Source organism: Zootoca vivipara, chromosome 1 (assembly GCF_965207765.1).
Source record: "Zootoca vivipara chromosome 1, rZooViv2.hap1.1, whole genome shotgun sequence".
Taxonomy (NCBI): Eukaryota; Metazoa; Chordata; class Lepidosauria; order Squamata; family Lacertidae; genus Zootoca; species Zootoca vivipara.
In genome coordinates this window covers 129,485,927-129,512,083 of record NC_142582.1, presented here as the reverse complement: position 1 = coordinate 129,512,083, position 26,157 = coordinate 129,485,927, and the positions used below count along the sequence as shown (strand labels likewise).

At 43.2% G+C, this 26,157-nt stretch overlaps 2 protein-coding genes across 5 annotated transcripts in view; one reads left to right on the top strand and one right to left on the bottom strand.

Moving 5' to 3' along the window:
- WDHD1 (WD repeat and HMG-box DNA binding protein 1) overlaps window positions 1-9,943 on the bottom strand; it is a 31,800-nt gene extending 21,857 nt beyond the window's left edge. Inside the window, exons 1-8 of one of the 2 annotated variants that reach the window (XM_035101457.3) lie at window positions 9,738-9,943; window positions 8,370-8,583; window positions 7,872-7,957; window positions 5,730-5,841; window positions 3,425-3,576; window positions 2,343-2,454; window positions 1,636-1,686; window positions 667-762 (exon numbers count right to left, since the gene is read on the bottom strand). In XM_035101457.3, the coding sequence (XP_034957348.3) occupies window positions 667-762; window positions 1,636-1,686; window positions 2,343-2,454; window positions 3,425-3,576; window positions 5,730-5,841; window positions 7,872-7,948 (600 nt within the window). In that variant the 5' untranslated portion in view covers window positions 7,949-7,957; window positions 8,370-8,583; window positions 9,738-9,943. The remainder of the gene's footprint in view (window positions 1-666; window positions 763-1,635; window positions 1,687-2,342; window positions 2,455-3,424; window positions 3,577-5,729; window positions 5,842-7,871; window positions 7,958-8,369; window positions 8,584-9,737) is intronic. The other variant, XM_035101726.3, reaches the window with a different exon arrangement.
- On the top strand, window positions 9,939-25,754 carry SOCS4 (suppressor of cytokine signaling 4). 3 transcript variants are annotated; one of them, XM_035101894.3, is made up of 2 exons: window positions 9,939-11,023; window positions 23,885-25,754. In XM_035101894.3, exon 2 carries the CDS (start codon window positions 23,995-23,997, stop codon window positions 25,303-25,305), a length of 1,311 nt encoding a protein of 436 aa, XP_034957785.1. In that variant the 5' UTR covers window positions 9,939-11,023; window positions 23,885-23,994; the 3' UTR covers window positions 25,306-25,754. The 3 variants fall into 3 exon arrangements, 2 of the variants coding, with proteins under 2 accessions (XP_034957785.1, XP_034957720.1); XR_015951173.1 differs by lacking the exon at window positions 23,885-25,754 and adding an exon at window positions 21,412-21,610 and having other exon boundaries at window positions 10,113-11,034; XM_035101829.3 differs by having other exon boundaries at window positions 10,116-11,034.
- Window positions 25,755-26,157: the final 403 nt, after the last annotated feature.

The following is a 26,157-nucleotide window of genomic DNA, read 5'->3' as shown; positions in this document are numbered from 1 at the left end:
CCACTGTGGAAGGATGTGTGGATCCCAGAATTGGCCTCCACACTCACTTATGGACTCACTGTTAAAACTGTGTTTATGGAAAACACTTTTACTCGGCTACGAGTGATCGCCAAAGAAGACGACAACTAAGAAGACACAATATTTATGATTACAACAGCAGCACCTCCATCCTTAATCCCTAGCAAGGCTCTGCCATTATTCCACATGTTGCATTTCTAAACACTCAGCTGCTACATCTCCACTACACAATGGCAACAGGGCAGGTTGATTTTCAGAGGAACAACAATTTGAAAAGAAGAGATTCTAAAACATTTCCCGACCCATTGCTTTTCCAAATTTGCACACACATTTATATTGTATACTTGCAGAAGCAAAGGAAGACTACTGACTTGATGACAGGATTTAAATAAACACTCACATTTTCATTAACAAAATATGTAGAAAATAAAGAAAGAATATAGTGTATTTTTTAGAAAGCAGTGTATAATAAGGGAAAATAAACCAGAAGGGGTTGTTGGGGGAGACCCAGGAGGGGAGAAGAGGGATTGTAATATGAATGTTATGGATATGTGATGTATGTATTAAGAGAAAATAATAATTTTAAAAAAAACATCAGCAACAAATTTGCACACACAGAGATTAAAAAACATAAAGACAACTTGTTACCTTTCCTGTTTTGGGTTGCCACGCGTGTCTACATATTGTTTTGGCATTCACCACATCATTATACTTCTGCAGCAATGGCCAGTTTGCCTCACAACTCTGGAAGCAAAATAAGTTAATAGTGGTTATCCATCTTGAGATGAACTCTTCCTAAATATGATGAGATTCAGGTAGGTAGCCGTGTTGGTCTGATGCAGTCGAAATAAATAAATAAATAATAAATGTCCAGTAGCATCTTAGAGACCAACTAAGTTTGTTCTGGGTCTAAGCTTTCGTGTGTATGCACACTTCTTCAAATACTTAGTTGGTCTCTAAGGTGCTACTGGACATTTATTTTATTTTATTTTTTTATTCAAATATGATGAGTTTTAGATGAAGGGGGGTGCAATGTAAGTCCCCACCCAAGGAAGGACAGATAGCCAATGTGGATCCACAGCCTAGGAGAATCGAAAAAAAGGTCTTCAACTATGCCAGTTAAGTATCTCTGCAGAATGCCTTCTGCTGAGATTCAGCCACCTCCTGCTACATAGTGCTACCCAAACTTTGAGATCATGAGGAACTTCGAGAAGTGAAATGGAGACACTTCCATCCCTTAACTGGAATGTTTCTTTAAAATGTCTGAACAGGGTTGGTGTGGAAAATGATATGTAGGACAAGCCATGAATTTGAATGATTTGGTTAATATGTACTCTATGAACCTGCTGCCTTCACAGTGTATGTTCCTGGTTGCCTGAGTAGCCTGTGACCACTTTTCCTGTAAAGAAACACTCTCTTCCAGAAGGCATGGGCCCTCTTGCACTAAACACAGAAGGGGGTGGTTTTTCTAAGAGCACGAAAACGTTAATATCTGAACACAGACAATGGGAGTTGGTATGAGGTCAATGCAGACATGAGAGAAATAAAATTTAAAAACCTACTTAAGCATCTCTTGTGGTAAAACTCCTGGTTTAACTCCAAGAAGTAGCATTTTACCTGCTCTGAAATTTTCCACACTCTGACCGATCCGTCACAGCTTGCTGATGCCTGTGCAAGGAAACATTTTTAGAGAGTCATTAGCCTCTGACCAACCAGCAAAGTACTACTGCATTAAGGTTTACATTTAAAACAGCAGCACAGCAAACAGTATCATAAACATATTATGCAATCAAACGTTCATGGACATACTGGTCTTCAAATGTATTAGCCTTTAAGGTGCCAATGATGTTTTCATATCAAATGTTGGAATAAATAGTTGAACAAATCAAGCCTGAATTTGATTTTCATATTATCTTTTCTACTTTTTGGCATACAGTAGTTACTTTTTCATGGAGTCACTTTGCCAGTGCCACATCAATATATATACGAATGAAATATTTTGTTTGAAGGCACTCTTAAAAGAAATGGTTGATTATTTACAAAGCCAAGACAAAATCTCATTTTTAAAAAGTGATAATGAACACTATTAACTTTTTATTAGCATCTGACTGTCACGTCTCTCCCCAAAGAATCCTGAGAGTTATAGTTATATAGCTTTGAAGGTTATTCTGTGCTCTATATACATCACAAAGTAATTTTAGTTTTGAAAATTTAAATTATTAATTTATTTCATGAAGGATGTTTTACAAAAACCATCTTAATTAAAATATGTGCTCCACTTTTAAGAGACAAGAGAAGAGAAAGTCCACTGGAAAAGTTGTTACCAGAAAAGTGTTCTTTGGATCGAGTGACACACTTAAAACAGGTGCGTCATGTCCCCGAAATGTCTTTTGGTGGCTGCTGTCAGTTACTTCCACAATCTTCACCAGGAAGTCACTAGGGATAATCATAATAGGAACAGGTTGGTAGCTGTGTTGGTCAGCCGTAGTCGAAACAAAATAAAAAAAATTCCTTCCAGTAGCAAACTTAATTGGTCTCTAAAGTGCTACTGGAAGGGATTTTTTTTATTTTGTTTCTATTATTAGAAGTTGTGCTATATAATGAAAAATTGAAAAACTTTTATTGGAATAAATGAATCTGTATTTCTTCCATTTAAAAAAGATTCACTTACAATTACAGTACTTTTTGAAAGGCACTGCATGTTTCTACGCAAGTGTGGGCACACTTAACACAATCACACACAATTACTATACCACAGAAAAAGTCAACCTCTGTTGAATCTCTGCAATTCAGAGATTCATTTGTGTTATCAAACATTATAGACATAAAAATCATTTTCATAATGCATATTAAAACTCTTGATTATAATGAACTACTAACTCTGACAAATTGTCTTCCTGCTATGAGCCCCTCAAGACAATTACAACAAATTGATCTACAGTAATTTAAAATGACAATTGAGGACTCTGAGAACCACCTCCACAAATATCACCTGCAAATGCTTATAACAAGAGCAAGAGGTAGAAAAATGGCAGTAAAAGTCGGCTGGAGTGTTTTAAGCTAACCTTCAGAAACTCAGTAAAGTGATAACTTATACAGTATTGTACCTACTCTTCTGCAGCCTGCATTAAATTAGGTACAGACAGACTCACTTCTCCACCAGATCAGTGCAAGAATGTAGACAGCTTCCTATGAGCAAAGCTGATGTGTTTTTCTCAAGGGAATGCCAATTATATGTAGAGAGAATTTACTATGTCCCTGCAACAATCCCAACATTAAATACAGTCAATCAGCAGAGCATGCAAACTTTTTTTCTATCATACATAAACAGAATATTAAAACAATGTCTTCTATCCAAGGGAAAGCAGTTTGTGTGTCTTTTCCTTCTACTTTGGAGTCAAATTACCTGGATCCAGCAGCTACTTTGCTCCCATCAGCACTGAAAACTACATGGTTTGCATTCATTGTGAAGCGTGTCAGGATACCATCTGGAGCACCCTCTGGGAATGTATGGATCTGGACAGTATTGTTAGAGACTGCCGTAATCAATCTTCCATTCTACAAATAAAGCAATGGAAGGTTCAGGTGATTTAAATAAACATCCACTGACTCCAGGAGCAGTTCATTCCATGCTTCCGTGTAATTTTAAGATGTTAGACTGAAATCCAAAAAAGGATTGGAAAACTGCCTTTCCAATTGACAACTAATAAAGTTGTCAATACACTTCAGGGCAAATATACATATTACTCAGCTGGGCTCAAAGAATGGCCAGGATAGACTGGGGAGAGGCCATTCCTTCTCAAAGAATGGCCAGGATAGACTGGGGAGAGGCCATTCCTTTATGTTCCCTTGGCAAATATGGGCTTGGGAATGTCCTTGCATGGATTACAAATTACAATTAAAACTATTTCTGGGAAAATCCATATATATACACACAATTGTAAAATTAAGAACCACTGTAAAATTACCTTTTCAAAATACTTTCCAACTAAGAATAGCAAGCAACAGTCTAGTACAGGCATCCCCAAACTTGGCCCTCCAGATGTTTTGGGACTACAACTCCCATCATCCATAGCTAACAGGACTAGTGGTCAGGGATGATGGGAATTGTAGTCCCAAAACATCTGGAGGGCCAAGTCTGCCTATGCCTGGTCTAGTACGTACTATAATTGGATGCTGTAGCAGATTAGCCACTGAAGCACAGATTCAGTAACGACATGGGGGTGGGGGCAGCAAACATGAGTCCCAGGGCAAAAATGGTAAGAGGGAAATGGTAAAATGGTCGCAGCAAACACACAACAGCACAAGAACTTAAATGTTGGCGTTGTTACAAGTAGCCAGATAAATTCACAAGCACAGCATAACCAACCTTTAATAAAAGATAAAGATTTGAAAAATTTAGGGGGTGATTATCTTATAATAGTAGTCTCATTTGAGGCTTATAATAATAATAATAATCTCAATTATAAGTATCAATTGAGTTGCTTTAACTTGCTGCATTCACAAGAGGGCAGACTTGGGCAAGGTTTCACAAATAAAATACTGGTTACAGGTAGGTAGCCATGTTGGTCTGAGTCGAAACAAAATTTAAAAATTCCTTCCAGTAGCACCTTAAAGACCAACTAAGTTTTTATTTTGGTATGAGCTTTCGTGCGCATGCACACTTCTTCAGATACACTGAAACAGAAGTAACCAGACCCTTATATATATTCAGAGGGTGGGGAGGGGTGATGGGCTGATAGGAGTGGTAAACCTGTTGATGACTGTTAGCGACTGTTATCAATAAAATACTGTTATTAAAAACTGCAGTCTGATTATCAAATTTAACAAAATGATAATATTGCAATGAAGAAAGTCTTGTTAAACTCCGAAACAAGAGCCCAACTTAAGTTAGCAAGATAAAATGTAGTGCAAATATTGTTTTAGAAAGGAGTTGCTGATGCTGAACATGTGGATTTGCATTGCTAATGTTTTACTCATCTTTTTCTATTTTTCCATCAAAACAGGAAACATAAAATAATTACTTTGTTTCAAGAAACATTCCAGCCAACTCTAAATGCATCTACTATCTGCTGGTGTTAAAACAGAAGACCAGGGGTCAGCAAACTTTTTCAGCAGGGGGTGGGTCCATTTTGAAAAAAATAATGAACAAATTCCTATGCCCCACAAATAACCCAGAGATGCATTTTAAATAAAAGCACACATTCTACTAATGTAAAAACACACTGATTCCCGGACTGTCCGTGGGCCGGATTGAGAAGGCGATTGGGCTGGATCTGGCCCCCGGGCCTTAGTTTGCCCATGCAGATGACGATACAAATGATAAGTGATACCTCTTTCAATTAAGCTAGCAGTTTTGAACACCCTGCAGAACACTGAAAAGAAAGTTGCTACACCAGAAGTTTTTACTTGTCTAATGAGTTCACACAAACAATTTGTAGCATAGACAACCTAGGTGAATGAAGAGAACCAGCTGTTCCAATTTACAAAAGTTTTGGTGCCTAGTCATAATTCTCACTTGTCACAGGTAATCAAGTCAGTGACCATATTCAATCCTGACATAATAGATGGCATAGCAGAAGCAACAGGTTGTTCAAATGTTGCTGACTTCCAATCAGTACAAAGCACAGCTGTGAAAATGACAACCTTGTTGTAGGTATTTGTCTAATGCACAAGGCCTATTTGATGACACTAGTTCATAATTGCAGTACCTTGAGAGCAAACGAATAGGCCTTTTCTCCCACGTTAATTGACTTGGGGTCATTGTCATCCAGGCTTTCCCAAATCCTGACATCTCCATCACTGCCGCAAGTTACAATGCAGCTATTCAAAGAAATAAGATCAATCTTACACAAACATGTACAAAACTGTATCAAAATTCTTCACAGTTTTCACTAAAGTAAAAGTGATGGAAGTCTCTTTGCCAATGCTTTCATTTCTCAGAAACAACATACAGTGGTACCTCGACTTACGAATGCCTCGACTTCCGCAGGTTTCGACTTCCAAAGTCCGCTAACCCGGAAGTATTTTCGCCGCCCGTGTGTTCTGCGCATGCGCAAAATGGATGCTTTGACTTCCGAAGTTTTCGACTTCCGAATGGATCGCCTTCATAAGTCGAGGTACCACTGTACATCGGAAATCGAACGGAATCCGTTCTGGAAGTCCATTCGACTTCCAAAACGTTAGGAAACCAAGGCGCAGCTTCTGATTGGCTGCAGGAAGCTCCTGCAGCCAATCAGAAGTTGCGGAAGTCACGTTGGGACGTTCGGGTTCCAAAGAATGCTCATAAACCAGAGCACTCACTTCCGGGTTTGCGGCGTTTGGGAGCCAAAACATTCGACTCGCAAGGTGTTCGGGATCCAAAGTACGACTGTTGATCACAAGCAGAAGGTTCTGGCTTTGGTGTCAACAGTCACTATGGATGACACTGTAAAAAGGTGAGGTGTCCTAATAAATTTCAGGTGACTATTTCACATCTGGACCTTATAGATTATGGTGATAAAACAAGGCATAAGGAAAGAAGCAATCTCTTGAATACATGCAAAAAATCCCAACCTTGGGCAGCAAGGTCATACAATTAAACCACGTGACTTCCCCCAAAGAATCCTGGGAAACCCTCACAGAACTACAATTCCCAACAAACCACAGTCCCCAGGGTTCTTTAGCTGAAGTCATGTGTTTTAAATGAATGGTGTATAGTAGGCAAATTGCTTCCTCCCTCATGAATTTAACTATCAGTGGTTACTTGCCACAATGGCTATGTGCTGCCTCCATAGTTTGAGGCAGTATGCTTCTAAATAACAGCTGCTGGAAACTACAAAGGGGAAACTGCTGTTGTGCTTGGGTCCTGCTTGCAGATTTCCTACAGTCATCTGGTCAGCCACTCTGAGAACAGGATGCTGAACTAAACGAGCCATGATCCTGATCCAGGAGGGCAGTTCTTATAAATTTTGGCACCAATGAAATCCATTTTTCCAGAGTTCAAACTGCACCACTCTGAAAAAGGACAGCACCCTGGCTATGTGCATCTGTTTTGGCCACCAGGCCATGACAGTTTGTCCTCATTCCTCTGTTGCTTTTCACTACTGAGCCACTGGCAGAAAAGATGAATGTAGAATCTGCTTGCACCGAGATCATGCAAATCCATCTGTGCATGATTGTACTATTCTTAGTTGTCAATGGAGTATTCAGTTCCACATAATGCTGGAGTTCCCTTGTAATTCGACAGCAGTCATTCAGGTGGGGTAGGCAATAAAGGCACAGCATCACTTTGACCCATAGCCTAAACAAAAATCTTTGGGTCTTAAGAATTATGAAGTCATTTATTTGTTCTTCACATGAAACAAACACTGTGGGAAGCCAACAACAATCACTTCCTGTCATCTATGCCAGGAATGGGGGACCTATCATCCTTCAGATGTTGCAGGACTCCAAACCCCACCAGCCTTAGCCAGCATTGCCAATGGCTAATTATGTTCAAGATTCAGGTAGGTAGCCATGTTGGTCTGAGGCAGTAGAAAATATGAAAAAGTAATAAAATTGTCTAGTAGCACCTTGGAGACCAACTAAGTTTGTTCTTGGTATGAGCTTTCGTGTGCATGCCCACTATACCAAGATCAAACTTAATTGGTCTCTAAGGTGCTACTAGAATTTTTTTTAATTTTTTTATATATGGCTAGACTAAACAACAACAACAAAAGTGATGTTGTGAGTCAACCAGAGGGCCACAGGTTACCCACCCCCAACATATACACTCTGTGTGTGTGTGTGTGTGCACGCGCATTAATCACATGCAACTCGGTTGCAAAATTAGTGCAACTTTTAACACACCCCCGAGCCCCTCAGTCACTTACCTCCCAATGTCATCAAAGCAAACATCTGTGTGACCTTCTGTGTGGCCGTATCTCATTGGCTTTTGTGACAAAGGCATATTCTTTACCTAGGTTACAAAGTTAAAAAAGGGCTTCAAGCAAAACAATTACAAGTAATTTAACAGGTCTTGTTTTTGAGTTCAAAAATCACCAAATCTACAATTACATCCAAACTATTTTTATTTATTTTTTAATATGAAGTCATTAACCTGCATGAAATTTTACAGTGTAACACAGCCAAAGGATTGCCTGTAGAAGCTTACTACCTAATTTTAGGCCGGGGGGGGGGGCATGGGGAAGTGGAGAGGCAATAGTAGTAGGTAACATATAATAATAAATACCATTTTATGTCCAGAAAGAGAGTACAGACTGCAATGTCATTATAGAGAATCTCAGTTACTATACTATGGACAACTGTATTAGTCCTTTTTCATCATTTTGCCACAGACGCGGTACTTTAGGATAGGAAAAAGTCAATACCTTACTCCGTATATGACGGCTTGGCTGTTATTAGACTGGCTGTTTCACCAACTCCTTTCCTTCCTTTGTCTTGTTATGCTTACGTTTTCTTCTGTCAGCAGCCCCTCGATGAAATCCCCAAACAGGCAGTTTTCTAATCGGCACCAGTGACTTGAGGTAGAGGTAAAAGCAGTGCAATTCCAGATTCAGTGACTAGCAGTGAAAGCGTATAGTCCTGTAAATGCAAAAACCACAGTGGGACTTACATGCAAGGCGATAAATCATCATCATCATCAACAACACATTAGGAGGGTGTCTTTCACAAAGAATAAAAGAAGCAATGACATGGGGAGTGCAAATACTTTGGATTGAACTGTTTAGAAGCACACCTTTTGTAAAGGTATCGGCCATACAGGTGATCCTGCTTTCTCTCTCTCAGGCCCCCAAATTCTGGGATCAATGCTGCCTCATAATGGTTTGTTTGAAAGGGGGGGGTATGGCCCATAGCTGCCAAGTTATCCCTTTTTTACAGGGATTTTCCCTTATGCTGAATAGGCTTCCTCGCGAGAAAAGGGAAAACTTGGCAGCTATGGTATGGCCTTGCATACCTTATTCCCCCAAAAGGTTTGCTACAGTATTTGGAGAGGTGAAGAATGAAGAGAGAGAAAGGAAGTCAGAGAGATGATAATAATAATAATAATAATAATAATAATAATAATAATAATAATAATAATAATATAATAGCAGGTCCTTGTTTGGTGGGGTCGCTTGCCCCTCTCCACTAATAACAATAATTTTAAAAAAAATCAGGTCCTTGTTTGGTGGGGTCGCTTGCCCCTCTCCACTAATAACAGTAATAATAATAAAAAAATCAGGTCCTTGTTTGGTGGGGTCGCTTGCCCCTCTCCACTAATATCAATAATAATAATAATAAAAATCAGGTCCTTGTTTGGTGGGGTCGCTTGCCCCTCTCCACTAATAACAATAATAATAATAAAAAACCAGGTCCTTGTTTGGTGGGGTCGCTTGCCCCTCTCCACTAATATCAATAATAATAATAATAAAAATCAGGTCCTTGTTTGGTGGGGTCGCTTGCCCCTCTCCACTAATAACAATAATAATAATAAGTCCTTGTTCAGGGGGTCGCTTGCCCCTCACCACAAAATAAAATAATAGTAGTAGTAGGTCCTTGTTTTGGGGGGTCGCTTGCCCCTCACCCCTCGTGGCGCCGCCTAGGGGGGCAGCCTGAGGTAACAAATCGCCCCCCCCTTTCGCGAAGGACGAGGGGGCGCTTCTTCCTCCCCCTCCTCTGAGGAGAGAAACAGGGCCGAGGCACGCACGCGCCCCCCCCCCAACACAGCACGGCCCCCAACAGCCCCCCCTCCTCACCGCGACACGGAGGCCCCCCCGGCCTCTCCTCCTCCTCCTCCTCCTCGGGGTCTTTCTCCTTCCCGCTCTCCTCCTTCCCGCGCTCTGGGCCTGAGGCGGAGCCGGCGCGCGGCGTCAGAGTCCCGGCCGGCCTCCTTCCCTCTCTCTGCTCCTCCTCCTTCCCGGGCCGGCCGGATCCTGCCTCCTGCCGCCCGAGAACATGATGGGGGGGCGGAGGAGGCGCCTGAGGTGACCGGGCCGCCTGGCACCGAGCGAGGGAGCAGGAGAAGACGAAGAGGGAGGCGGCGGGGGAGAAGCGCCTCTGCCCGGCCGGGAGACGGACGAGGAGGGCGGCGGGCAGCTGACCGGGCCTCTCAGCTGCTCCTCTTCCCGAGCCCTTTCCCCCCTCTCCCTTCTCCCCCCACCGCTCCTTCTTCTCCCCACATCTCCATGTGGAGGTTTATAGGATATACTGCTACACTTTCCCCCGTTTTCAGCACTTTCTGCCTCACGGGCTCCTCCCCTCCCCCTCCCCATTAATCTCTTTATTTCGGAGTCCCCCCACCATTCTCCCCACTCTCTCTTCTGTTTTTGTTTTATATCTCCCCCCCCTCCTGCGTTTATTTCTTCTCATTTCTTCTCGCCTTTGCTTCCTCAAACAACCCCTTCCCCATTGGCATTTTTTTGTCAAATAACCCCTTCCCCATTGGGGAGGAGGGTTCCCTTCCTTCCTTCTTTCCTTCCTAGGGAGTAAGTTTTAGGACGGCACCCCCCCCCCAAAAACCGAGCCTCCCTATGTCCCCGTGTATAAGACGACCCCTATTTTTTGAGCCCGAAATTAAGAAACAATTAATGGCAACATTCCGGGAATAAGACGATCCCCAATTTTAAACTTAAAAAATTTGGCGGGGGGGGGAATATAGTCTTATACACAGAAAAATACAGTAATTAAAATTCCCCTGTGCTCAATTCTGCCCACCTTCCCTTTTCTGCTGCCTCCGTCCTTCCCCCTTTCCCGATGCTTTTCCTCTCTCAACCTTCCCAATTCCCTTTTCCTTCCTTCTCTTTCCTTTAAACTCTCCTTCCTTGCCCCCCCCACTTTCTTTCCTTCCTCCCTCGCCATCTCCTGCTGCCTCAGCCCAGCCCACCAACTCCCCCCCCCAGTTCCAGCTGTGCAGTTAATCCAGTCTGGCTTTGTGTCTGATGGGGAGCGGATGTGCCTGTCCTTGCTGGGGTGAAGACCCTCTTGGGCCCCTTCTTTTGGGTGCGAGACCTCCACGCGCCCCCCCACCAACATGTCTCTTCTGGTAAGCAGCAGGTAAGCATGCTCACGGGGGGGGGGGGGGCGTAGAACAGCATCCCCTTCATTATGGAAATTGCTTTTTCTTTGACTGCTAAAGGTTTTCCGACTTCTATCAGTTCACGTCTTTGTGGCATGTTTCTTAACATTGTGGGAAATTTAATGAACCCTAATATTCTTCCTTAACATCAGTTCTTTTTTTCTGGGGGGGGGGGTTTGCAGGGGTGCGCATACCCCTAAACATTTGGTTAATCTAAGTTTGGCCTCATTGAGGGGCAGTATTTCAATATGAATAGGAAAATGAGAGTACCCCTAAACATCCCTTAAAAAACATTCCTTAAAAAAGGGGGGGAGCACTGCTAAACATTATGGGGAAAGTGTATCTGGAGGGTTATTGGAACTGGAGTTGGGGGTCTATTATTTGCATTGGCTGGGTATCTTTCTGGTGGGAAGAGTAGTAGGTTGTATTCTGACAAAATCTGGCTCGCTGTTGGTTTCATAACTGCTGTCGTAGAAATGTAACTTCTTCTTTTTTAGAAAGCAGCTGAAGGCAAAACTTTTTGATGAGTCTATACCTTTAAAGGTTGGAATTGGTGCTCAGTAATAAATCTTGATTCAAGAAGTTCCCAGGTTTAACCCGCTCTAGGGATGTGTATTAAAAAATGGATAGGCAAATAAATATTTAGGATCCTTGACTACATTGCTGAAGGTTTTTCTGGACAGCATCTACTACTAGTGACTAACCAAGCATTTGACTGTGTTACGGGTCACTTCAGTATCTTATATCCACCCATGACAGAAAGTGATACTCTGCTGACAGACCATCCTTATTTCAAAGGATTTCCCTTTATTCTGGAGTATTCCCATCTCAAAACCAAGCACTGCACTTATTTAAAAAAAAACTTTGATATGCCCACCACACTTTGAGAAAGTTAAAAAGCGAGGCTTTCTTCTCTTTCAAATGGCATTTCCAAGTGTAGCTGCTTCTAGTTCTACTTCATACATGGCACACATTTTACATCTCATGTCTTGAAACATGCATGGAAATACCACTTAATAATGACTAAAATTCAGGTCTGATTCACTGCCACCTTCTGTTCTGGAAATATTCCAGAAGCCATTTGTTCAAAGCCAAACCTAGGTCTTAAGATGTGTGTCCTTTATTATAGTGTTAATGATAATAATATAAAAATATAGCAGCAACACTAGTTGTGTGTGTCTTACTGAAAAACCACAAGGAACAAAAAAGCTTGTTCTTGCCTTTTAGTGTTAGCTTGGTAGCTATTGAAATCTAGGCTGACAAAATACATGAAATAGCTCTGGATTGTTCGTTTGGCCCTGTTTACAATACGTGTGTGAATATTTCTGGTCTCATATTGTGTGCACAGTTATTATTGTTACGATTATTAATGCATATGCTGCCCATCTGAACTGGGTTCTAACAAATTAAAACACAATACCACATCAAATATTGAAAACTTCCCCGAGCAGGGCTGCCTTCAGATGTCTTCTAAAAGTCAGATAGTTGTTCATTTCCTTGACATCTGACCGGAGGGTGCGACTACCGAGAAGGCCCTCTGCCTCACTAGATGTTTCAGGATATGGCAATATACTTTGTACACAAATAGGTGCCTTATTCTGTTTCTAGAAATACAATTGCAGAACAGTAATTAAGCTAAATATATTTCTGTGTAGGGGAGAAACAAATTGTAGATATTTAAATGGGAGCTGCACAAGAGTAATATTTTTCTTCAGTTTCCATTCATTTGAATGAGCCTTGCACAGGAGAACCCAAGGCTTTCTGTCCCCATTCATGCCTGGAGATGGCAATAGATTGAATATACTGAGGCTTAATCCAGATAAGACAGAGAGGCAGTTAGTGGGTGGTTTGTCTCCCAAGTTGAGTGAGTGGTTTTTGTTTTTTGTTTTGATTATATATTTTGTGGTTTTATATTGTGAACCGCCCTGAGATCTGTAGGTATAGGGCGGTATACAAAAATTAATAATAATAATAATAATAATAATAATAATAATAATAAACCTATTCTGGATGAGGTTGCACTCCCCTAAATGATCCAGTTTGCAGTTTGGAGGTACTCAGCGATCCAATATTGTCACTAGACTAGAGGCACAGGTGTCCTCGGGGGCTGAAAATGTCCTGCCTTTTATCGGCTTCTGATGAAAAATCTTACTTGGACGTACGGTAGCTTGGCTACGATATGGTCATCCATGGTCTCATAACTTCCCCTTAGATTATTGTGTTATGTACATAATTGAAAACAATTACCTTAGTCCAAAATGGGGCAGTGAGGTTGTTGACCAGGACTAGGCAACTGAAACATATTATGCTAGTACATTATCAGCTATTCTGGCTTCTTGTTCATTTCCAGGCAGTTTTGTGCCAGGTTACCACATATACCCAGACCTTGAGTCCATGGTCTCTGAGTACTACCACCAGGTGTGATCCAACTAGTAGTGATAAGGCCTTCTCAGTAATATCACCCTGGTTGTGGAATGCCCTCCCCAGAGAGCCTCACCTGACCCGTTTTTTGTTTTTGGTGCCTGATGAATACATTTTTATCCTTCCAGGATTCTGAGGGAGGTTTTGGCTTTTAAGGTACCAATTTTATTGATTTTTCTCTGGCATTATGTGTTTTATAAGGGATTTGTACGAAGGAAGGAAGGGGGAATAAAAAAATAAGAGATTTGTTCTTTGTATTGCTAAATTTTAGCAATATTTATTATACCTGAAAGTGAGGTGTTTCACTTCACTACCCAGAGAAATGCCATAAATAAATAAGTAGTATTGATTAACCTATGGAAGCATGCAGTTTGAATTTTCTGCCTCTGGGACGAAAACAAAGGTGACGCACAGTTTAGTACTCTTCACACTTCTTATACCTTACATGCTGATGACTGAGAATCATTTGCCAAAAACAGCACTGATAAAACAAAGTTTTTGCATGAAGTGATTTCCCCACCCCATGGCACCATCTCACTATCACAGTGTGATGCAAAAAAAGCTAATGTTATTCTAGGCTGCATCAACAGAATTATAGTGTCCAGATCAAAGGAAGTAATAGTACCATTCTGTTCTGCTTTAGTCATACCACACTTGGAATACTGTGCCCAATTCTGGGCACCACAATTTTAAGAAGGATGTTGACAAGCAGGAAGGTGTGCAGAGGAGGGCAACCAAGATGATCAAAAGTCTGGAAACGAAGCCTTATGAGGAGCTCTTGAAGGAGCTGGGTAAGTTTAGCCTGGAAAAGAGGAGACAGAGGAAATAGGAGAGCCATCTTCAAATATCTTTAGGGCTGTCACAGGGAGGAGGGAACAAGCATGTTTTCTCCTGCTCTGGAGAGTAGGGCTTGATCCAATGGCTTCATGTTGCAAGAAAGGAAATTCCGATTAAACATTCGGAAAAACTTTCTGACAGTAAGAGCTGTTCAGCAGTGGAACAGACTCCCATGGGAGGTGGTGGACTTGCAGGTTTTTAAACAGGTTGGATGGCCATCTGTCATGGATTCTTTAGCTGAGATTCTTGCATTGCAGGGCATTGGACTAGATGACCCTCTAGGCCCCTTCCAACTCTTAAGATTCTATGATTCTCACAACTCGTCTGCCCATGTGACCAAGCACACAAATAATGATACCTAATGCCTCTTTACTGAAGCAATGGATTGGATTTTGCTGGTATTGCATTCTGGGAGTACTCAAATAGGGCTTGCTGCTAAGTAGACATATATAGGATTGCACTGTGAATCTCCAGATGTCAAAAAGTACAACACTGCACAGTCCCCTCTTAAGTTTACTGAAAAGCTGACAGCCTGTTTTCTCGGCACTTTGCAGTTCAAGCCCAACAGAGGCGTCCTTCCCATAGGGGCTAGTGGCGCGTTGCGCCAGGGTGCCGGGCCTCTCAGAGGCACTCTAGTATTAGTGGGGCACAACGAGCCACTGAACCCTATGGCTCCTCCACCGCTGCTGCCTCCTCTCTGTTGGCTGCAGGAATCCCCTCAGCCGCTGCTCTCTCCGAGCTGGCGCCGGGCGTAGTGTGGGCGGGTAAGCGCGCCAAAGCAACAGTGGCTCCGCCCCGTAAACAGTGGCCCGAGGAAGTGGGGCGAGGAGCCCGAGGCAGACTTCGAGAGCGCCCCCGAGGTGGACACCCGGGCTCGGTTGCTGGGGGCATGCGTGGCGAGCAGCCTGCGCGTAGAGCCCGAGCGCGGGGAGCCCTGAAGCGCAGTCGCTTCTGCGCGCTTTCCTCGTCGGCGACCCAGCCAAGCAGCTGCTGCTTGTCACGCCGGGCGCAGGGGCCAGTTGGCTCTGGCCGACCGGCTGGCTCTGGCTGCCGATACTGGTCGCTCTGGCAAGGGGGTCTTCCTGCTGCGCCTTGCCCCCAGGCCGCTGTGCTCCCCGCCGGCTCCCAGGCACCTACTCTATGGGAACCTGTCCTCCTGCCTCTCGCTCCAAGATGGCGGGCCGCGTCTCTCCAAGCCGGCACTGGGCGTAGCAAGGACAGGCAAGCGTGCCGGAGAGGTGACTAAAATGGGGAAGGAGGGGAGGGTATTTGGGTAGCCGCCGCAGTGGGGAGATGCCGGCCACCCCCTACCACGACCCATCTTGGTGTTCAAGGAAGCAACGCATGGCACCGGGGGGGGGGGGGAGGTGCCGGAGGGATCCTTGCACCACGGCGCCAGATAAGCTTAAGACGGCCCTGAAGCCCAATATATTTACTACATTTTGAGTGCATGTTAACATCTGCAGAATTGTATAAGGTCAATTGTAGTCAGTTGTGCTTCAATGAGAACCTGCTTTAAAATACAATCAATCTTTGAAGCAATATTTTATACATATTGTTTTTAGATATGTTTTTAATGTATTTGGCACACAGGTTACAAAATACCTGAGCTGAAAAGAGAATTTCCTCTTACCATTTCTGCAGCTGAAGCTAGCTTTTAATCTCACTAGACCAACAGCAGTAATCACTCCCGGGCAAAAATCTTTTTAAAAACAAAAAAAACTTGCAAGCAGTTTTCACAACCTATTTGCTTATAGCATATGGTAACTTTCATAGAATGTGTGTCCTTGATATGCTTTATAGACTAAATGGTGCTCTAGTAGGTTTTCTTCTGATGCTTATTTTGAGTTAAGCTGAGAGAGCCGTCCCTTGAGTGGTGGGAGGGAGGAACGAATTGCCCTGAAGAACAGAAGAGTGCTGATGGGCAGCAGCTTTTGGTATCTGTCTGGTTTCTTCCCAACAGTTCAACCTTAACCATGTCTATTCAAATGTAAATCCTGTTGAAGTGTAGCAGGGGCGTACCCAGGATCAAAATTAGGGGGGCAAGGGGAGGGGAGGGGCCACAGTGGGAATGTGGGCGGGGCTACGTGGCCTGCACCTCCCAGCTCTTCCGAGGAGGCGGCCCCAGGCTCCCGCTTCCGACGCAAAGCTCCAGAGGCGCGCGGGGAGCGCTAGCCTGTGGCTGCCTCCTCCGCTTACGCTCCCCGCTCCCGCTTAGCGCTCCTCCGCTTACGCTCCCCGCGCGCCTCTGGAGCTTTGCACCGGGAGCGGGAGCCTGGGGCTGCCACGCTGCGCCCCTCAGCCTTTTGCTTCTAGGGGGGCAATTGCCCCCTCCTGCCCCCCCTGCCTACGCTCATGAAGTGTAGGGACGAAGTGGTGCTGTGGTCTAAACCACTGAGCCTCTGGAGTTTGCCAACCCTTGCTCTGTCCTAGCTTCTGCCAACCTAGCAGTTGAAGTCAACCCTGAGCAAATGGAACTAAGATTGCAGTTTAAATTACACTGGGATAGCAAATACTATTTGTTTGCAGCCTGCATGTATGCGGTTATAACATATCCATTGCTCCTATGGATTTATTACTGGAGATAGAATTTCTCTCTTTAGGGAAATGCAGGTTTATGGATTCCCTGGCCTTTAACTATCAGCCACTTGGAGGTTATCCATATTTCCACTTGTCCCGTGCCTAGAAAGCATGAGTCTGGGCTTTCTGCATGCCCCATACTTTCTAGGCAAGGGTCATAAAATCATAGAATTGTAGAGTTGGAAGGGACCCCAAGTGTCATCTAGTCCAATCCCCTGCAGTGCAGGAATCTCAGTGGTTTTCCCCTTGCCCTGCCACTTTCCCATGGAAAACCCGGTCTTTGGCAATAAATCAGAGCAAACGTCAACCTGGAGAGAACCCAATTGACAATTGCTCTGATTCAGCAGTAAATATTGGATTTTCCCAGGGGAGAGCAGTGGGGCAAAGGCAAGTCTGGATATGCCCTTAGTCTCAGAAGAGGAGTGTTATTCTGGGCCTCTTATATCTGTCCACACATGATGCAGGGTCCAAAGTGATTGGTTTCAGACTTCTCCAATCTTCTGCTGTCCTTCCTGTTGTTGTAAAGATCAGTCAAATTTCTCCCAGTTGCTCCTGTAGGAGAAAATCTAGTCCAGGGGTGTCCAAACTTTTTTCAAAGAGGGCCAGATTTGATGAAGTGAACATGCATGAGGGCCGACCAAAGTTGTTGACGTTTTTTAGGATTTTACCCCAAAGTTGTTGACTGTTTTTTAGAACCACAGAGAGGAACTGCCTATGAGGGCTGGATTAAACCCCCAGAACGGACTTTGGACATGCCTGATCTAGTCACTAGCTGTATGAGAGAAGTGAAAAGGAACAATGTTGGCTTCCCTAAGATAAGAGTCCATTGAGATTGTAACCAACAAAAGAGACAGTCCTGTGTCAAAGAACAATGAATCAAACTCCACCACTGTGTTTTTCATGCTCTGATTACTTCCCTGTGGCGGAATCATATGGTCTAAAAGAGAAGCCTTTATTTTATTGTCTGTGTGTGGGAGCTAGCTGCGTGCTTAAGTGTTTTGTCAAAGGCAGAATGCTTTTAAAAGGCTTTCAGTGTGTGCCCACTAACAAGTAAATTGTACATGGAAGACGTGAGCATCCTTTCTGCTGAGACCTATGTCACATCCGCTCTGTTCCGTAGTGAAAATAAAGCCTACAAAGCAGATGCTCATAACGTGGCTTATCAAATGGCCCATTCCATCAATGTTGCCCTCTGGGTGAAAATATACTTAATATCTATGTGGTCTTTTGTTCTTATCTGTGTTGCTGGCATTAGTGAACATAAAGCTATATGCATTTATTTGGTTCAAATATCCTTGGGTTATGAAGATGTCATTAAAGCCTGATTTGTGGGGGGTTGGGATGGAGACTTAGGGGAAGGAGAACAAGTTAAGGCATGGTATTAAGCAAGTCGGTACAGCTGGCATGAATCCAATTTCTGTGAGTGTTCCTCTAAACCAAGGATGATCGGGAATTTTCTGTTGGCTTGCTGTGTTGTTAAAATGGAAATGTACTTACAATAAGTTACTGAGGTTACGCTGGCAATCTTGTACATTTAGAATTTTGTATTTGCATAAGACCTTGTTCTGTTTTTTTGGACCTGCTTTTCATGTTAATGAACTATTAGGTTCCCCTAGCCTTAAAAATGGTGCTGGCTAAGCATAACATTTAATAAAATAGCCCCTTTCTCTTGCTCATTTGCTGACTGAAGAGAAGGAGATAATGTCTGAGAAATCAGTGATATCTACCCTTGGGGAATAGGACACAGACACTGGGTGTCTCTCAGTAGCAGTATTGTGAGGGGTAAATATAATGAAGGGAATAGATTAATTAAATAGATAGAGAGAAGACCCGACAGCTGCTTTTTTCAGTCATCTCAGTCCATTTAACAAGAAGAGGTGGAGAGCTGAGCTGGGAAAAGTAGAAATGTAAGCATGATGTAAAATGGTTGCTCCAAAGGTCCGATGGAAAGCCCTGTTTCTGTGCCTCACCTCAGTGTGTACAGATGAGCTCCTTCCTCTTTATCTTCAGCTGGGCAGGGGAAATACTGTATGCTTTGAGGTATAAACATGGAGAAGTGTGTGTGTGTGTGTGTGCGTGCTTAGATTTCTCCAAAGGTTATGGCATGTGTAAGATAATATTTCTCTGCAGAAGAATGTTTATTGTTGAGAAAGAGGGTTTATTGCTTTTGATTTATAGTCCAACATATCCTATCCGCTCAAGGTGATAAGCATTGTGTTTGTTTAAATAAATCTTTATCAGCAGTAGAAGAGACACTGTTATTCATGCCATTTACAGATGAGGCACCAGATTTGTGTCTCGGGCTGCAATGTGAACACTGGGGAGTAAGCCCCACTGAGCACAGTGGGGCTTCCCTCTGAGTAAGCCTGCATAGGATTGCTTAGTCTATCACCAGACATCATCAAGGAAAACATTTCCCTGTTGAGGTTTTTCTACCCTTGACCTCTCAGTGGCTTTTGAGATGACATTTAAAAGAAAGCTTAATGGGGTTTTTTTTTTAAGTGGCCTGACTTTCTTCCAAAAATGGCATTCAAGTCCTGAAACAACCGTAAGCATCATAACATAAAATACTGTATTATAATTAACAGCAGATTCAAGCAGTTTAAAACCACTGGTCACCATTTGAACAGTGTTACTGGTCACCAAAGGCTCACATAAACAAAGATAGGCTTTGCCGGATGCCTAAAAGATAATAAGGACGGACAGCTCCAGGTGAACATCCATCTAGAGGGAATTCTATAATCAAAGCTTTCTATCTCCAGTGGTGGCATTTCCATTTCCGGGGGGCAGCTGCTTAACTTCAGAGTCTATGGGGTTGCCTGAAGAAGGCCTCCAGTCACTATCTCAACTGTCCAGGAGAAGAAAGCCCTTAAAGTACCTTGTTCCCAGGCAATGTAAATTTACGGCTATGTATTATCAAAACAGAGGACGAGATGGTTGGACAGTGTTCTCGAAGCTACGAACATGAGTTTGACCAAAGTGCGGGAGGCAGTGCAAGACAGGAGTGCCTGGCGTGCTATGGTCCATGGGGTCACGAAGAGTCGGACACGACTAAACGACTAAACAACAACATTATCAAAACTAGACCTTTAACAACACATGAAATAGGAGAGGACAACTTTTGAGTAAACATGCATAGAAATCACTTGAAATTTCTGAAGACATTTCAGAAGAAGTTTGGTGTAGAACACATTATGTTAATTGTGACTTCTTTTGGACCTCCTGCTGGAGTCAATAGCAGGGCAGCTTTATGCTGGTTCTAATGCTCTCCAGGCAGTTGAGGGTTTACTACTTCATGGACACTTGTGAGCTGTTCTGTAAAGTTTCATAGCTCTATTTCAGTCTGTATAATATCTGTATAAAATCACTGGGTGAAATCATTTGGTGTGCAGATGATGCCTGACTCCATTTTTCCTTTAGAAGAGACCCAAAGGCAGCAGCTTCAGCTGTAAACAAGCTTGTGGAGACCGTAATTAGATGGATATGCAAAATGCTACCAATGCCAGCTAGTAGTCCCTTTTCTCCAGGGATCGGTTTCCACTTGATGAATAATAGTATTTCTCTTTTGGTGAACCAAGTTCACGATCTTCCTGTGCTCCAGCATCTACTGCAGATGTGGAGAAACCTTTGGGCCCTGTAGTTGTTGTTGAACTACAACTCCCATCATCTCTGGCCATTGGCCAGGTTTGCTAGTGCTAATGTGAACTGTAGTTCAGTAACAGCTGGAGGGCCAAAGGTTCCCCACTCCTGGTCTGCCATTAGAAGCAGAACTGAAGCAGAGTGGTGGCTAAGGGCAGGTTCCACCAACTGGTCATTTGGACGGCAGTCTCACTATATCTGTCATCCATTCTTTTTCAGTAACTTACAGGCTAGACTGTGGTGCACTCTGAGAGGCACAGAGAAGCCCCCCCCCCACCAAAAGTATTTGGAAACATTAGTTGGTGTGCAATGCAGGGGCCTAGCTTTTTGTGATAATGCTGTATCGGTTTAATATTCGATTGGGAGCCTCCCAGAGTGGCTGGGGAGACTCAGCCAGATGGGCGGGGTATAAATAATAAATTATTATTATTATTATTATTATTATTATTATTATTATTATTGTCACCAAAATCGTGTGATTTCTTGTCACTGGCTTCTTGTTGGTTTCCAGACCTCACACAAAGTGCTGGTTTTGACCCTTAAAACCCCTTGGAGCCTGTTTTCCTCTTGAGACCTGTGGAAGAGGCTGTCCTCTTAATCTCTAGCACAGGGCTGTGGCCTTTTCAACTGCAGCCCCTCTAGGGAATCTAAGCATTGTAAAAAGGTAGAAGGTAAAGGACTCCTGGATAGTTAAGTCCATTCAAAGGCGACTATGGGGTTGCGGTGCTCATCTCACTTTTCAGGCTGAGGGAGCTGGCGTTTGTCCACAAACAGCTTTCCAGATCATGTGGCCAGCATGACTAAACTGTTTCTGGCACAACAGGACACTGTGATGAGTGCCAGAGCACACAGAAATGCTGTTTATCTTCCCTCCACAGTGGTACCTATTTATCTACTAGCGCTGGTATGCTATCGAACTGCTAGGTTGGCAGAAGCTGGGACAGAGCAACGGAAGTTCACACCATCATGCAAATTCGAACCACCGACCTTCCGATCGGCAAGTCCAAGAGGCTCAGTGGTTTAGACCACAGAGCCACCCGCTCCCCTAAGCATAGTGCCTACCATCTTTTAAGAGAGGTTAAAACAACTTGTAGTTTTGATACAGTACTTTGTTTTATTTGTATGTAAACCACATTGAGTTAAAATATTTGCCTTAAAGGTAGCTTGTATGTGGCTTAATAATAAATAATATTAAAATACTCATTTAGAAATGCCTCAGAGGTTCACGTGCCCTTGCTCCACATTATAAATATATTACGTTCCGCTTGCACATTTCTTATTCCCTGCAACCAGCAATGTGTTTAGATAAACATTACTGTAGGGGAGGCAAACAAAGGCATGTGTTGTGCATGAGTCGAATCTTGAAGAAGGCTTAATTTTGGTAGTGTCATTTCCCCCCTCCCTTGCAATCCCTTTAAAAAAAAGCCATCCATCATGGTCTTTCAAAATTGCTTTCATGAAAGGAACTGGATTTTATATAATCCTCTTCAATATGTAAAGCCCTAGATACTTCAAGTGCCTTGGGGGTGTCCTTTAAAAAGAAAAAGAGAAAACCCTTCATCTTGAAAAGCAAGTGACAAGAGTACCAAGAGATTCCCAGTATGTAACTTATGTATTTTTAATTAATTTCTGTCTTGAGTGTGACCTGAAAGTGTCAGTATAGAATAACATCTCTTAACATCACACTTATGTGAACTAATATTGAACAAGCATAACGTGAATCTTTTGAGCATGTTATATTTCTTGGCCTACTTTGCCTTCTCTTCTGGGGTTTTTGCTCTTGAATGACTCACTGGCATGAATATATATATAGCATTTGTCTAAAAAGGACAGGCATAGCAAAATCCTCTACAACAGCTTAGCTCACCTGGTGCCCTCCAGATGTTTTTGACCACAATTCCCATTACCACCAGCCACTATGAAGCGGGCGGACATCTGGGGGGAAAGACTTTGGAAAATCCCACCCGCCATTGAACTCAATGCATTTTGACTTTATGTGATTTTGGCCTGTGTAAGTTGCAGGTTTATTGTACAGCACTTGTCCCAACAGTGTGGTGCTGGTGCTGGAAGAATGCCCACTTCCAGCGATGATGCTAAGCCCTCTCTGCAGTTTATCTCTCATAACATGATCATGGAGGAAGTCCTTGAAAGCTGGGGTTGTGCTTCTGTTGATACAGAGGTCCATCAGGCACAGTTCCATTTGTCTGGAAGCACTGGAAGTCACCCCTATTTACCATGGCCTTTTGCACTTGAGTTGTACATTTTTAGGACCCTTTGTTACTCTATAATTTGTAATTGTTTCCTCAGCTGTTGTTAGACTACAACTCCCATCATCCCTAGCTAGCAGGACCAGCGATCAGGGATGATGAGAGTTGTAGTCCAGCAACGGCTGGGGACCCAAGTTTGAGAAACACAGATTATAAAATAATAAAGAATTTGGAACTCTGGTAGTCTGGTTTTTTAAAAAATAAAAAACAACATTAAGCAAGTAGCTATGGGTATTCCAGTGTGTAGCTGGCACAAATGCTAATATTTATAGCTCCACAGGTGAAAAGGATCTTGCGTGAATATGGTGTCCATGTGAGCTAATCACCTTGATCTGAATATCAGTGGAATAAGCTAGCAAGATATAACTTGGGAGGTTAGCTTTGATTTGCATTTCCACCCACAAAACGTTTCAAAATATCAAATAAAATACAATTGTCCTGATCCTGTGGCAGATATAGATTATCTGATTCAACCTCTCCCTCCAATTAATTAGTAACGCTTTCCTAAGTGGATATCTGCCAGCCAAGGCTTGATTCTTGGAAACAAGTTAACCCCTTAATTCCCAAACAACACCACATACAGGATTTTTAAAGCGGTAGAATGTCTCCAGGCAATGTCTGCCACATTGAGCTCCTGAAGGAAGTGTGGGATAACAAAAGAGGAAGAATATATTTAGTGCTTGTCTCAGTATGAATTTAACGGATCAGGTGGAATTCTAATCAACCCACTGAAACCAGTATAGTCCTTTCTTTTCTAATAGAGCTGCTGCTGTGCTGCTGGGCACACAAGCACTGTGGCCGGGCCCTTTATTTCAAGATGCTTTTCAAAACCTCCCCTAGGAACATACAGCAGCGTGCACTATCCTTGCCCCTTGTTTGCGGCTCTACTGCTTTTCCTGGAAGTAGTTCAAAGCCTGGGGAAGGAGAAGCCACCAGATATTCCTAGGGAAGGTGCAGAAAGGCTGTGAAAGCAAGCCTGGCTCTGACACTTCATGCCTGGGCGAAGGAAGCCTGGGTGTATGCTTGGGTTTATTACGCATGTACTCATAACGTAAGCTGAGGATTGTCTCTTTTGTTTTCGTAGCTACATCCGAAAAGCACCTGACGGAAGCTTTCAGAGATAGAAACTGGGACCAGAGGATTTGGCAACGGTAGCCTTGGAACTTTTGTGAATCCGGTTGCATTTGTGGGGAAATGGCAGAAAATAAAGAGAGGAGTCCTAAAAACCCAGACGTGAGACCTAAAACCAGCCGCAGTAGAAGTGCAGACAGAAAGGACGGCTATGTGTGGAGCGGAAAGAAGCTTTCCTGGTCAAAAAGGAGCGAAGGCAGTTCTGACGCTGAAACGGCCAGCACCTCAGGGAAATCCATGTTTAGTTTAAGGAACCAGGAGAGGAAGCACAGCTGTTCCTCTACTGAGCTTGACTTGGAGCGTTCCTGCGGCCACAGACTCCTAGGCCGCTCCCTTAAGCAGAAACTGCAGGATGCTGTGGGCCAGTGCTTCCCCATAAAGAACTGCAGCAGTCGACATTCTTCGGTGCTTCCATCAAAGAGAAAGATACATATCAGCGAGCTCATGCTGGACAAGTGTCCTTTCCCGCCACGATCTGAACTAGCCTTCCGGTGGCATTTAATCAAACGGCACACTGCCCCCGTAAAACAGGCCTCCGAAAGTTGGTTAAGTATGGAGTCGTCGCAAGTGGAAGGGAGGAACGGAGAACTCCGGGGCATTGAGAGTGCAGAAGGGGGAGAGTCAGCGGTTTTGCGGGCATGCAGCATTCCTGACGTTGCAGCCTGCAGGTGCGACCCTCAAGGTGACTCTGCCGCAGGCAAGCAGCTAAGGAACAGCAGAGAGGAAAGTGACATGGACTCAGACGATGAAGTGGTGACACTATGCACTAGCTCCAGGAAGAGAAACAAGCCGCGGTGGGAAACAGATGACGAGCTGCTGCAGCTGGAAACGCCTCCTAAATATCACACCCAGATAGATTATGTTCATTGTCTTGTCCCTGACCTCCTTCAGATCAATAATAATCCCTGCTACTGGGGAGTGATGGATAAATACGCTGCAGAAGCACTTTTAGATGGGAAGCCAGAAGGGACTTTTTTGCTACGAGACTCTGCCCAGGAAGATTACTTGTTCTCTGTCAGCTTTAGGCGCTACAGCCGTTCCCTTCATGCCAGGATTGAGCAGTGGAATCACAACTTCAGCTTCGATGCCCATGACCCATGTGTCTTCCATTCTCCCGACATCACTGGACTCCTGGAACATTACAAAGATCCAAGCTCTTGCATGTTCTTTGAGCCGCTTCTCTCGACTCCCTTAAACAGGACTTTCCCCTTTTCCCTTCAACATATATGCAGGACAGTTATTTGCAACCATACGACTTACGATGGCATAGACGCCCTTCCCGTTCCTCCCTCTGTGAAGTTGTATCTGAAAGAATACCATTATAAGTCCAAAGTTCGAGTCCTCAGGATTGATGTACCAGACCAGCAACTCTAGAAGACTTTCTGAGAGACCTTTGGGAGTCTGTCCTTTTCCCTCTAAATACTTGTTTTCCCCTGGAAAAAAAAATATTTATAGTTTCAACTGAACTCTGCCTGAGCCTTATGGTCCAAATAGATTTTTATTCTGCAGCTCCAACAGGCAGATTTTTTGGGTGAAGACACAAAACTTGTGCTTTTATTGGTAATAATATTCTATAGGGTTTTATGGAATTTCAAGTAGATTTTTTTAAGTTTTCACTCAAGCCTAACCTTTTAGATTGACGCTAAGTCAAAATGAATTTTGACTTGTCTTTTATATACTGTGATTTATATGCAGTACAGGCATGTTTGAAACACTGTATGCATTGTCTACTCAAAAGTGACTAATTTGTATTTTATACCTTTCTTTGAAAATTAGTACTTGGTCCTCTCTATAAAAAGTAAAATTAATGTCTATTTATGATGCTGCTGCTGCTACTGTGTGGCTTCTTAATCTTGGTCATAACAAAAATATATTATCTGTCTGTTGAGTCCATGTGACCGTAATCTGGTATATGGTACAACACAATTTGGTCTTCTGATCATTTTTTACTTGTGTTAAAACTATATACTTAGCTTAGATTGCCTAGTTTGGAAATACCTATCAAGAACCCAGAACGATAATGCACCATATTAAGCGATGCCAGTGTAAAAAGTTAGTAAATGTTTTACAAGGAATTAAATCATGGGCAGGGCACCCGATTCAGTGCAAAACTCACAAGCTATTCACTATAAAGCATGTGCTAAAACAAATATGATTGAAATGTGCTGAAGGAGGCACATCTAAATTCACCAAATCCACTCCTTACTCTTCCCTGCTCACCCATTC